The sequence below is a fragment of the Schistocerca gregaria genome, chromosome 4 (assembly GCF_023897955.1).
Source record: "Schistocerca gregaria isolate iqSchGreg1 chromosome 4, iqSchGreg1.2, whole genome shotgun sequence".
Taxonomy (NCBI): Eukaryota; Metazoa; Arthropoda; class Insecta; order Orthoptera; family Acrididae; genus Schistocerca; species Schistocerca gregaria.
In genome coordinates this window covers 351,122,139-351,135,875 of record NC_064923.1, presented here as the reverse complement: position 1 = coordinate 351,135,875, position 13,737 = coordinate 351,122,139, and the positions used below count along the sequence as shown (strand labels likewise).

Genomic DNA, 13,737 nt, shown 5'->3' with positions numbered 1-13,737 from the left:
TTGGCTCTTCAGTGTACAGCTTCATTACAATGCAGGACAAGCGACGTTAGTCGGCCGGGGTAGCCAAGCGGTTCTAGGCGCTACAGTCTGGAACCGCGCGACCGCTACGGTCGTAGGTTCGAATCCTGCCTCGGGCATGCATGTGTGTGATGTCCTTACGTTAGTTAGGTTTAAGTAGTTCTAAGTTCTAGGGGACTAATGACCTCAGAAGTTGAGTCCCATAGTTCTCAGAGCCATTTGAACCTTTTTTTTTGTTTACGGAAAATTATACAATTTTTTTTCACGACACCGGTTTTTGGTGGCGATTGTGAACCTTACAGTACATTTCCGAAATATAGGCCCCAATCTCAAATCAATCATTTCCTTCTATTCTTCTTATCGACCTACAGAAAAGGACCGTTCCAGAACCCAGAAAAGTATGAATACGGTTGCAGTATTCTACCCGACATCCACTTCTGGTTCCCACAAGAAAAGAGAGCCTTTCTCAACTGCACTAGTCAGATCAGTGACCCACCATGGTTTTCTGGGACTACATTCAGTGTTACATCGTAAAACTGCTGTGAAACTTCCTGGCAGATTAAAATTGTATGCCGGACCGAGACCCGAACTCGGTTCGCAGAAGAGCGTCTGTGAAGTTAGGAAGGTATGAGACGAGGTACTGGCAGAACTGAAGCTGTGAGGGCGGGTCGTTAGTCGTGCTTGGGTAGCTTAGTTGCCAGAGCACTTGCCCACGGAGGGCAATGTTCACGAGTTCGAGTCTCGGTCCGGCACACAGTTTTAATCTACCAAGAAGTTTCAGATCAGCGCACACTCCACTTCAGAGAGAAAATTTCATTCTGAAAACGTCTGTTGGTCTGTTCGTTATTGTGGATCCAAATAAGTCAGATGAAAATAAGAAATACCATTTTCCATGCTAGAAGATGTAAAAAACAGTCAAACGTCGAAAAGGTGCCTGGCCCAGAAGTTGGGAAAACAATGAAGGGTGCAAAACAACGCAACACGTAGACATAGAGTTACGAAAGCAGTAGAGATGGCATGGCTTCGCATTAACATGTCAAACTGGGGAGACGTGAAACATCTTGATTCACACCTAGGCTGTTAGAAGATGGTTCTGTCGAATAATCTGACGGGTCCGGTAGGTTTCTCACATTCATCTCAGTGAGTCCTGGTTATATTTTTACCACACAACCTAAAAACGTGTAGCTTTCAAAACACTTTTATTCTCTGCTTCGCTAAATCAATTTTTACTGTCTTGAGTAATAGCCGCTTGGATGCACTTGTAAATAATTTATTTAATGACCGGTTTCGTAGCCTAGACGCCACATCATTAGTTTAGATAAGCTGAATCATGACAAAGTTGCAAGATGGACAGTACCAAACATTCATTTTCTATGAATCATGACGCAATTCCCAAATAGCGAATCGTGAGGTAAGCTGAAAGTACGGTTCCACGGTTCCTCAATCGTGCCATGAATCCGGAGCGGACGGCAGTAGGCCTATCGTAACCGGTTAACCATCAGATATACGCGTACAATTTATCCAGAGTTCCATTAATACAGCAGACCGCAATGCATGGAGACGCAGGCAGGGAAGTGCTCAGCTAAGGATGGTCGTTAAATAAACTACTTACAAGAGCTCCCGAGCAGTTGTTATTCAATATGATTACTTGTGGCTGCGGTTGTCCGTCATACACGGTAGCGTGTAACTTTTACTGTGCCAACGAACAGACAATGGTGTGTTTGGTGGCTGTTTTTGTTGATATTCAAAAGGTTTGTTTAGTCGAACAGATTTTTTCTACATCTACACCTACATCTAAATTGCTACTCTAATCCACATTTAAGTACCTGACAGAGGGTTCTTTGAATCAACTTCGGAGTATTTCTCTATCATTCCACTCTCTAAGAGGGCTTGAGAAAAATGAATGCTTGAGTCCATCCGTAGGAGCTCTTATTTTATTGCAATGATCCTTTCTCCATATGTAGGTTGGTGACAATATTTTCGCTTTCAGAGGAGAAAGTTAATGACGGAAATGTGGTGAAAAGATCTCGCCACAACAAAAAACTCCTTTGTTTTGATGATTGCCACCCCTTATTCAGAGTCAATTGTCACTTTTCGTACCGTACAGATATCGCGTGTAAGTCGTTTTGCAATTTGTTTTGAGTTTCTGATGACTTCACTAGACACTAAATGACAGGATCATCTCTAAAAAATCTAAGAGAGGTGCTCAGATTGTCTCCTAAATCGTTCATACAGATAATGAACAGCAGTGGGCCTACAACGCATCCGTGAAGGATGTCATCACTTCTGTTTTACTCAATGACTTACGTACGAATTGTAACATTTCTGACAAGAAACCGCGAATCGAGTTGCACTTCTGAGACAATAGTCCATAGACACACAGTTTGATTAGAAATCTCTTAAGGAACGGTGTCAAGTGGTTTGGAAATTATTCAGGAATATGGAGTTAATTTGAGATCTTCTGTCGATATCAGTCATTACTTCATGCGAATAAACTGCTAGTTGTGTTACACAAGAACCATATTTTCTGAATCCGTGTTCACGATGTGTACCCGTAAGTAGACCGTTACCTTCAACGAACTTTAAATCGTTCAAACACAATATATATTCCAAACTCCTGCCGCAAATCGGCGTCAGTGATATGGGGGTTGTTATTCAACTCTTCTTTCCTGAGTATTGGTGTCACCTGTGCTACTTTCCAGTCTTTCACTACAAATATTTCGTCGAGTGAGCGTTTGTGCAAGAATATTTTTTGTATCCCGCCTGGAAGGCAGCGCGTGGGTAGGTGCAGGAAAAGGTGAAAATCTCTCAGTACTGCAGTGTGAATTAAAATCACCTTTACTTCAGCAACAAGAGTAATGCATAATTTAGCCCAGAGGTGTGAAGCTGAAGCTAAGTGTCCCGGCCGTCTGCTCTTCATCAAAATGGGCTGGAGCACAGCTCGTAGAGCTCTCCCACTCCGGCTAGAGTGCGCTGTCGTCGGTGACTCGTAGTGCCAACCTAGCAGAGCAAACCTACATTGTGGCATCGTAGCTAACGATACCACATCCCTCGCCCCTGAAACGACGCGGGTGGAGGGACCCAGGGGTGGCGCAGCTGAGGGGGTGGACAGTGGAACTACCGGGGCGCGCTATCCACCTGCGACCACGAATTGCTCGCAAGGGGGCGAGGGAAACGCCCCGTGGAAAACCTGCCCAGGCCGAGCACTGCTACTGGGCATACGCGGATGAGGAGGCGGAGCAAACGACCTCCATGGGCGGCGGCGGCGTGACGGCAGCCTCAGCATCCATCGGTTCTGGCACCGAGGAGGAACACGGCTTCAGCGACGAGAGCCACCCGTCCGGTGCAGGTGACCGGACCGGCAGCGGCGACGACGGCAGGCGCGCCCGCGGAGGGGCGAGCTACGGAGGTGCCGTCGGTGGAGTCGTAGACTGAGGCAGCGGAAGCCGTGAAGCCTCCAATTCTGCCAGAAAACAACCAACAGCAGAAAACCGAGGACGACACAAACGGCTCTGGTTCCGGTGTTGCTTGGTGGGGGGGAGACCAGAAATGAGAAATAAGGCGCGGCCGAACCTGGCGAAGAATACGGCCCTGCTCCCAGCGCTGCCTGCCTGAGAAAACGCTATAGAATACCAAATCATGCGGCGCCAAGCCAGAACGAGGCGAAGCAGCGGGAGCGCGCGGCGATGGGTGCAATAGCTGCAGGAGCGACCGATGGGCGCGGCCATGTAGCAGTTCCTCTGGGGAACGGGTGCCACGCGGCTGAGAGCGATAGGAAGCAAGGGAAGTCCAGTGCGCGCGCTCGCGAGAGTGCATAGCACGCAACTTGCTCATCTGCGTCTTAAACGAATGCACAAAGCATTCAGCCTCGCCGTTCGACTGGGGGTGGAACGGGGCTGAGGTCAGATGGCGAACCCCATTAGCAGTACAGAACGCTTTTAAACTCTGAGGACACGAATGGGGGGCCATTGTCTGAGACAATAACTTCAGGTAGTCCCTCAATGCAAAAAATAGACGTCAAAGCCCGAATAGTATTGGTAGCGGTAGTAGAAGACATAGGTACAACAAAAGGAAAGTTGCTGTATGCTTCAATAACTATCAACCAGCGGGTGTCCCAGAAATGACCCGCAAAATCAATATGAACGCACTGCCAAGGCGCAGTAGCAGATGGCCACATAAAGAAGCGCGGGCGGGGAGCAGATTGATGCTCTGCGCAAGATCGACAAGCAAATTCTCAATTTGTTTATTAATGCCAACCCAAGTGCAGTGACGACGCGCTAATTGCTTCATTCGCACTGTGCCCCAATAACCCGCGTGCAGTAAACGGAGGATTTCCGACTGCAATGAACGAGGTACAACCACACTAGACTGATCATCATCAGTTCGCAAACAAGATAGCACCGTGGTGTACAGACAAGTTGTGGCGTTGCGCAAAAGTAACATCGAACAATCGGATCTCGAATCTGCGTAGCAGATGGAGGCCATTGAGTATGAATATATTGCAAAAGAATCTGCAAAGAAGCATCGGTGGCTGTCGTGGCAGCAGTGCGACGAAAATCCACCTGAAAACCATCAGCTAATTGCTCATCTTGCGAATCAATAAATATGCATGACAATTCGGAAGAATCAAACACTTCGTCAGGACCGATAGGCAGACGAGACAAAGCATCAGCATTGCCATGCTAGGCCGTGGGCCAACAAGATTTCTTAATTGTAGTTAGACAAAAACAAAGACCAACGTTGCAACTTTTGTGCAGTACGGGCCGGAACTGGCTTTGACGGGTGAAACAACGACGTCAAAGGCTTATGTTCGGTGACCAAATAGAACTTGCGACCGTACAAAAAAATCATGAAACTTTGTCACTCCATATACAATAGCTAAAGCTTCTTTCTCGATTTGAGAATAGTTTCGCTGGGCAGAATTGAGCAACTTAGACGAATGAGCAATCGGGCTATCGACAGAATTGCTGCGGTGCACGAGAACCGCTCGGATGCCGTGCAAAGATCCATTGACAGCCAAAACAACTGGTTTGGAGAGATCGAAAGGAATCAAACAGTGATCACTCAACAAAGCAGATTTGATCTTGTGGAAAGCAGCGACACATTTCTGAGACAAACTAAAGGAACGTTCTTACACCGAAGGTGCTGCAATCTCCGCTGCATTTGGTATAAACCGAATATAATATGAAATTTTGCCCAACACAGACTGAAGTTCTTTCAAATGCCTGGGTGCTGGCAAGTCTCTAACCGCACTGAGATGTGACGGCGAGGGGTGGGTACTCTGTCCGTTAATCATTTGCCTAAATACTGAATCTCAGTTTTAAAAAAATCTGCACTTTTCTCTGTTACACTTTAGTCCTGCCTGCAAAAGTACAGTAAATAAGACACGCAAATTCTGCAGATGTTCGTCAGGGGTGCGACCTGATAATGGGTTGAAACTGGAGCGGAGCTCTTAAAGCTCTCCCGCTCTTAGAGCTCTCCCGCTCTGGCTAGAGTGCGCTGTCGTCGGTGCCGTCGTAGTGCCAACCTAGCAGAGCGCACCTAAGTTGTGGCATCTTAGCTATCGATACCACAGTATTATTACCAAGTATAGGGCTATTTTGTCAGCATACTCTGGAAGGAACCTTACTGCTATTCTATCTGAACCGGAAGACTTACCTTTATTAAGTGATTTAAGCTGCTTCGCTACACTAAGGATATCTACATCTAAGTTCCAGAATTCGAAACCAAAACAGCTGTTAGCACGAATGACATAAAAGTAGATATCTTAGGTGTTGCGAAACAACTCATATAACTTAAGAAAGCCAAGTCTTCCGGTCCAGGTGATATACCAATCAGGTTCCTTTCAGAGTATGCAGACACAATAGCGCCTTTCTTAGCAATCATATACAACCGCTCACATGACCAAAGGTCTGTTCATAAAGACTGCAAAGTAGCACAGGTCACACCAATATTCAAGAAAGGGCATAGGAGTAACCCATTGCATTACAGACCCATATCACTGACCTCAATTTTCAGTAGGATTTTGGAGCATATACTGTACTCGAACATTATGAATCACCTTGAAGTAAAAGACTTATTGATACATAACCAACACGGATTCAGAAAATATCGTTCTTGTACAACACAGCTAGCTCTTTATTCCCATGAGGTAATGAGTGCTATCGTCGAGGGATCTCAGATTGATTCCATATTCCTAAATTTCCAGAAGGGTTTTGATACCGTTCCTCACAAGCGACTATTAATCAAATTGCGTGCATATTGAGTATAGTCTCAGTTGCGTGACTGGATTCGTGATTTCCTCTCAGAGAGGTCACTGTTCGTAGTGATGACAGTAAATCATCGAGTAGAACAGAATTGATATCTGGCGTTCCGCAAGGTAGTGTCACATGCCCTATGCTGTTCCTGATTTACATAAATGATCTAGGTGTAATCTGAGCAGCCCCCTTAGATTGTTTGTAGATGATGCTGTAATTTACCGTCTAATAAAATTATCAAACGATCAATTCCAATTACAAAATGATCTAGAGAGAATTTCTGTATGGTGCGAAAAGTGGCATTTGGCACTAAACGAAGAAAAGCGAGAGGTCACCTACATGGGTACTAAAAGAAATCTTATAAATTTTGGGTATACGATAAATCGCATAAATCTAAGGGCTGTCAGTTCTACTAAATACGTAGGAATTACAATTACGAGCGACTTAAACTGGAAAGACCACATAGATAACATTGTGGGGAAGTCGAAACAAAGACTGCTCTTTGTTGGCAGAACACTTAAAAGATGCTACAAACCCACTACAGAGACAACCTACATTACACTTGTGCGTCCTCTGCTGGAATATTGCTGTGAGGTATGGGATCCTTACCACGTAGGATTGACGGAGGACATCGAAAAAGTGCAAAGAAGGGCTGCTCATTTCTTGTTATCGCGCAATAGGGATGAGAGTGTCACTGGTATGATACGCGTGTTGGGGTGGCTGTCACTGAAACAAAGGCGGTTTTCTTTGCAGCGAGATCTATTTACGAAATTTCAATCACCAACTTTCTCTTCCGAATGCGAAAATACTTCGTTGACACCCACGTACGTAGAGAGAAATGATCATCATAATAAAATAAGAGAAATCCGAGCTCGAACGGAAAGATTTAGGTGTTCCTTTTTCCCACACACCATTCGAGACTGGAATGGTAGAGAAGTAGTATAAAAATGGTTCGATGAACCCTCTGCCAGGAGGCACTTAAGTGTGAATTGCAGAGTAACCAAGTAGATGTAAGTTCTTCATGCTGACAGCTGTTTTTGATTAGAATTCTGGAATACTCACTCCGTCTTCCTTGGTGAAGGAATTTCGGAAAACTGTGTTTAAGAACTCCTCTTTAGTGGCGTTGTCATCGGTAATATTACCATTGGGGTGATGTAGTGAAGGTAGCCTACTGATTGTGTCTTAGCGCTGGTGTACTTTATATGCGGGCAGAATCTCTTTGGATTCTCTGTCAGATTTCCAGACAGAGTTTCGTTGTGGAAGCTATTAAAAGCATCTTTCATTGAACTTCGCGCTGAGTTTCGAGCATCAATAAAACATAACCAGTCTAGGAGATTTTCTGTTTTTTTTTAATTTAAATTGCTTTTTAGTTGCTTTTACAGCAGTGTTCTGACCTGCTTTGTGCACCATGGGGGATCTGTAACATCTTTTTTTGATGTATTCGGTATAAACCTCTCTATTGCAGCAGATACTATTTCTTTCGAGCCGCGCGGAGTGGCCCCGTGGTTTGAGGCCCAATGTCACGGATTGCGCGGCCATTCCTGCCGGAGGTTCGAGTCCTCACTCGCGCATGGGTGTGTGTGCTGCTCTTAGCATAAGTTAGTTCACGTAGTGTGTCAGTCTAGGGACCGATGACCTCAGCAGTTGAACATTTACTTCTTCCGGTTGAAGACATATTTGGTCTAAACTTGCACAGTTAGTTGGGAAGGAGTGAACTGTCCCTTGGGAAAGCATCAAGCGAATTTTTATCCGCTTTTTAAAACAGATATATTTTGCGTTATTTTTTGGTGGATGTGGACGTTGAAATGGTTCATCTTGTTACGTATGGGGCTATTTTGGTGGTCACTAGCCCTGTATCCGTCATGATTGTCCCTACTTGCTCAGGATTATTTGTTACTAGGAGGAGAAGTATGTTTTCGCAACCATTTCCACTTCGAGTGAGACCATGAACCAACAGCTCAAAATAATTTTCAGAGAAAGTATTTAGTACTGTTCCTAACGATATTTAATACCTACCATCGGCTGTGAACATGTATTTTCGCCAACATATCGAGGGTATGAGTAGGGTACCTATTTAACATAATACTCAAGGTTTCTTTCAACTGTTCAGCACCTGTATCATCTGAGTCGGGAGTCAGTAAAATGAATCAGGTTTTTTTTCAGTTTCAGATTTTTAATTTTCAGTGTTAATCAGTCATTATCGGTGTGTAAATAAAAGCAACTTTTCTGTGCTTTTTTACTTTAATTTCCCTAATCGTTGCATATATAACTGCCTTAGAATGTGATGATGATTGTCCTTAGCCGCGCGGGATTAGCCGAGCGGTCTAGGGCGCTGCAGTCATAGACTGTGCTGCTGGGTCGGCAGAGGTTCAAGTCCTCCCTCGGGCATGGATGTATGTGTTTGACCTCAGGATAATTTAGTTTAAGTACTGTGTAAGCTTAGGGACTGATGACATTAGCCGTTAAGCCCCATAAGATTTCACACATTTTGAACATTTGAAATGTCCTTATGTCTTAGGCATAAGTGCCTTCTACCTTCAACAAATATTAACTGAATAACTATTAAACGTATAGATACTGGACTGTGTGTGCTTGCTTCCAAACTTAGTCATTCGTGCATCATCTGTTCTCAAACAAACTTAATCAGTTACATAAAGGAAGAACAATTTTAGAATCTTGGCCTCTGTAGATTAATTTCCTCCGGACACCCATGGACGCAGACCAATATATTTGCGGTTTGGCATTTACTGTCTAAACCGGGAGGCATCCCAGAATTGTCTACCACGACAACTAACTGATAAGTAAGATACACCGCCTAAGGCTAGAAAATGACATATTAAGGTATGTGGTGAAGAGCATGAAAGGAACACATTTTCAAAGCTACAAACAAGGTATGGCTATAGTACAAGTGTTGCTAGCAATGCTGACAGCGCGGTAGACTGAGGTTTGGCCGTCGCACTGTGCAGGGTACCGCTTCCCGCGCGACGACCGGCGCCTACAGACGCTGCTAGAGCTGATAAACACGCGGTCACGATACTTCGACATGGCTGGAGGCAAACTCAGCGCCATGCCGTGGTTGCGCTTCATCCAGCCCGAGGCAACTGGCTACAACGCGATCATCAGGTTCAACGAGATGGCGCGCGCCTATTTTTTAGTAAGCACTACTAATCAAGTCTCACTAAACTTAAGTGCGCGTCTGCACTACTTGTTTAACCCTTACAGTACCACCTTTTCAAAATATTGTAGTCTAGACAGTTTTCTTTATATTTTTAGACAATATTTATCGTTTTTAATTAATTCTTCTGTCAGATTTCAGGAACGTTTTAAAATTTTCAGTTAAGCTTAATCAAAAAATTTAAGTTTAGTGCACTATTGGTCATTAACATTTCTACACCAAGAAGAAATGCAGATGATAAACGGGTATTCATTGGACGAATATATTATACTAGAACTGACATGTGATTACATTTTCACGCAATTTGGGGTCATAGATCCTGAGAAATCAGTACCCAGAACAACCACCTCTGGCCGTAATAACGGCCCTGATATGCCTGATCATTGAGTCAAACAGAGCTTGGATGGCGTGTACAGGTACAGCTGCCCATGCAGCTTCAACACGATACCATAGTTCATCAAGAGTAGTGACTGGCATATTGTGACGAGCCAGTTGCTCGGCCACCATTGACCAGACGTTTTCAATTGGTGAGAGATCTGGAGAATGTGCTGGCCAGGGCAGCAGTCGAATATTTTCTGTATCCAGAAAGGTTCGTACAGGACCTGTGACATGTGGTGGTCGTGCATTATCCTCGAATGAAGGGTAGAGCCACGGGTCATAACACATCTGGAATGTAACGTCCACTGTTCAAAGTGCCGTCAATGCGAACAAGAGGTGATCGAGACGTGTAACCAATGGCACCCCATACCATCACGCCGGGTGATACGCCAGTATGGCGATGACGAATACACGCTTCCAATGTGCGTTCACCGCGATGTAACCAAACACGGATGCGACCATCATGATGTTGTAAACAGAACCTGACGTTTTGCCATTCGTGCACCCAGGTTCGTCGTTGAGTACACCATCGCAGGCGCTCCTGTCTGTGATGCAGCGTCAAGGGTAACCGCAGCCAAGGTCTCCGAGCTAATAGTCCATGCTGCTGCAAACGTCGTCGAACTGTACGTGCAGATGGTTCTTGTCTTGCAAACGTCCCCATCTGTTGACTGGGATAGAGACGTGTCTGCACGATCCGTTACAGCCATGCGGATAAGATGCCTGTCATATCGACTGCTTGTGATACGAGACCGTTGGGATCCAGCACGGCGTTCCGTATCACCCTCCTGGGCCTACCGATTTCATATTCTGCTAACAGTCATTGGATCTTGATCAACGCGAGCAGCAGTCTCGCGATACGATAAACCGCAATCACGATAGGCTGCAATCCGACCTTTATCGAAGTCGGAAACGTGATGGTTCGCATTTCTCCTTCTTACGCGAGGCATCATAACAACGTTTCACCAGGCAACGCCGGTCAACCGTTGTTTGCGTATGAGAAATCGGTTGGAAACTTTCCTCGTGTCAGCATGTTGCAGGTGTCGCCACCGGCGCCAACCCTTGTGTGAATGCTCTGAAAAGCTAACCATTTGCATGTCACAGCATCTTCTTCCTGTCGGTTAAATTTCGTGGTCTGTAGCACGTCATTTTCGTGGTGTAGCAATGTTGATGGCCAGTAATGTAGTAGACGTCATTTTCCCAACTGAATTTATTATTCAATATTTTCAGGTTCCGGACATTACTTACACATCAGTATTTCTTTAATAAGTATGTTCTGAGTAAAAGTCAACAACAATTAACGAAATTTGTATTAATTTTTTTTCTGTGCTCATTCTAAATTCAATAGTACATTATATTGAAAGTGTCTTGATATTGCTAAGAGTGTGCGATATATTCAGGTTCTGGACTCTGCCTACACATTAGTACTTCATTAAAAAGTATGTTGTTACCATACGTCGACCTCAATTTTAAAAAAGTTCGCTTTTTCGTTTGGTAATGTGCATTATGGAAAATGGTTTGGTACCACTAGGGTTAAGGAGAAAAGTTTCTCAGCCTCACAATGAAAAATAGTCTTTCGGCCAGCCTCTCATATTACCTTGGTCAAGAGCCATTGTCTTCTGAATTCCTTGGGCATCAAGCAGCACATCGGCAGTATTTACACCGTATCAAGTAATTCCATGCATCACTGTTACATCTTCAAGTCCACACTTCCATCATCACTTGCACCAACACGATGTAGATTCTTGGGACACTATTTCAGTCGTTGGTTACCGACCTCAGTTACCTTCTCTCCATTTGCAGAGTATGCTATGTTGCCTGGATGGTAGCATGCTGACTTATAGGCGAATGCCTCGTGAAGTCTTCCATGGTCTTTCTGGATACTGCGGCTGCAGTATCGTCCAAAATGCGCCAAGTTGACTCGCCCATTAATGCTGCTTTGGGAACCAACATCCTTAATAGCTGAAGTCAATTATCCATCGCATATTCATAGAGCGTGCAACCGCACAAAGTGTGTTTTGATGTGCACACATTGCCGCAGCCGCTACTATCATTCACCTGTCTTCTGCTTTCATACGGATAAGTGGCATACGGGCCATCACGGTCGGTCAGGTGTTGTATCAATCCACTCATCGGGTCAAGAAATCACATTTTTAATCTCTCCCTGATGTTGGGGAGAATTTAGTATGATTTCCTGCCTATGCATGCAATGTCTCTATCATTTTGCTGCCGTTGTAATGTGTGATCTTTCGTTGCCTTTTTAGAAATGGCCTCAGTTCCAAGCAGCTATCACACTTCCATTCGACTTCTTTTCTATTACCATTAAAAGTCTCCTCTTTTCTTAATTTCCAAGTCCATTGGTCAAATCCCTAGAATTACTAAAAAGCTTTATTCGGGGTAGTGCAGTACGCCTCCTTAATCTTAGTAGCACTCCTCGTTGAACTCTTCTCACCTTCGCTAGCTGCAATCTATGAGCTCAGATGCTCACAGCATATCCTACAACTGATGCTAATACAGGTTGGTAGTACACTTATTGTTTTCAAGGTAAGCCGAAATTACCTATTTGCAATGGATATAATTTTATTCATGACGTTTGTACCCTTTCTGCTTGCTTCCTCTATATGATGTGCAAAGTTACGACCTTCGTCCAGAAATACCTCTAGATATCTCGTTACTGTTCTCCTCCTAATCGTTACATCATTTCATTTTATTTTAAGGTTTCCTTCTAGGTTCCATTTCAGCAGGAGTTATGTTGTTTTGTGAGGCGCCAGTGACAATTTTACACTTCAACACCAGCCTTCAAGTTCGTGGGTCTTCTATAATTTTTCTGGAGTCCCCAATTGCAACGAACAGCACGTCATCTGCAAATGCTACAAGTCCACTTATGTTACTGTTGTCATGTAACTTCCGTACTATGGGCTCCAGTGCCACATCCCAAAGCTCTGGATCTCACACTGATTCCCTGTGGACAGCCTTTAGTTACTGTCTTCGTTATTTTCTTTCCTGGGCATGTTAAAGAAGCATGTCGCTATTGGTAATAATCTCTCAGGAAGTTGTATAGCGCTTCTGGACACTGAAAATCCGTAATGCGACAAAAAAAGACAGCCTTCATAGGTCATCATAGCTTGAGCGTACATAGAATGACTGTCACTAGCGAAATAGCCTTATTAATTGAGTCTTTAGTTGACATACTTCTTCTAAAACCCGTGTGGGTGAGGGCTCATCCCGAGTAACAGTCTATGATCTTGTAATCTTTTGCATAATATTTTTTCAAATATCTTGCCGACAATGTACAAAAGATAAATTGGTCTGTAGGATTTGGGTATCATTGGATCCCTATCTTGCCCGTTACTAATTATTACCACTTCAGCGTTCTTCCACGATGTAAGGATCCTTCCTTGCAAGAGACTCTCGTTGTACAGTTCGCGCAAGCAATTATCTAACTGGTCACATAAGGCTCGTATTACATCAGCAGAGATCCCGTCTAGCCTTTCAGATTTTTTTCCTTTTCAGTACTCTATGTATAGCCACTGCCACTTCTTGTCCTTTGATATGTAAATTATCGTACAGTGATGGACTCCCCGGACACTGAAACACTCTCCTTAATTCTTTCCAATTAGCATCCTTGATGTTGTATTTAGGCCTTACATGCACGTTTTCTGTGCCGTCTTGGATCTTCCTTTCAGTGATGGTACAGTGTATCATATTGTGATCAACTAATATCATTCCATTCTCAAACTTACAACGTTTCACGCATCACACGGCTGCCGTATTTGCTAAAGTGACGTCAGTCCCTTCGTAGGTTGGCCGATTGTGTGGTGCATTCAATACCTGTAAGCTGATCTCAATAATAGCTTCTTCTAGTTGTCATCCATGGTCATCAGTCAGGCTGCTAAGCCACAATACTGACTT

At 44.3% G+C, this 13,737-nt stretch overlaps 1 protein-coding gene across 1 annotated transcript in view; it reads left to right on the top strand.

Moving 5' to 3' along the window:
* The window catches only part of LOC126267531 (methyl farnesoate epoxidase-like), a 188,890-nt gene that overhangs the window by 107,280 nt on the left and 67,873 nt on the right, over positions 1 to 13,737 (top strand). The window contains exon 4 of the mRNA XM_049972832.1: positions 9,242 to 9,429. Coding sequence (XP_049828789.1) covers positions 9,242 to 9,429 — 188 coding nt within the window. The remainder of the gene's footprint in view (positions 1 to 9,241; positions 9,430 to 13,737) is intronic.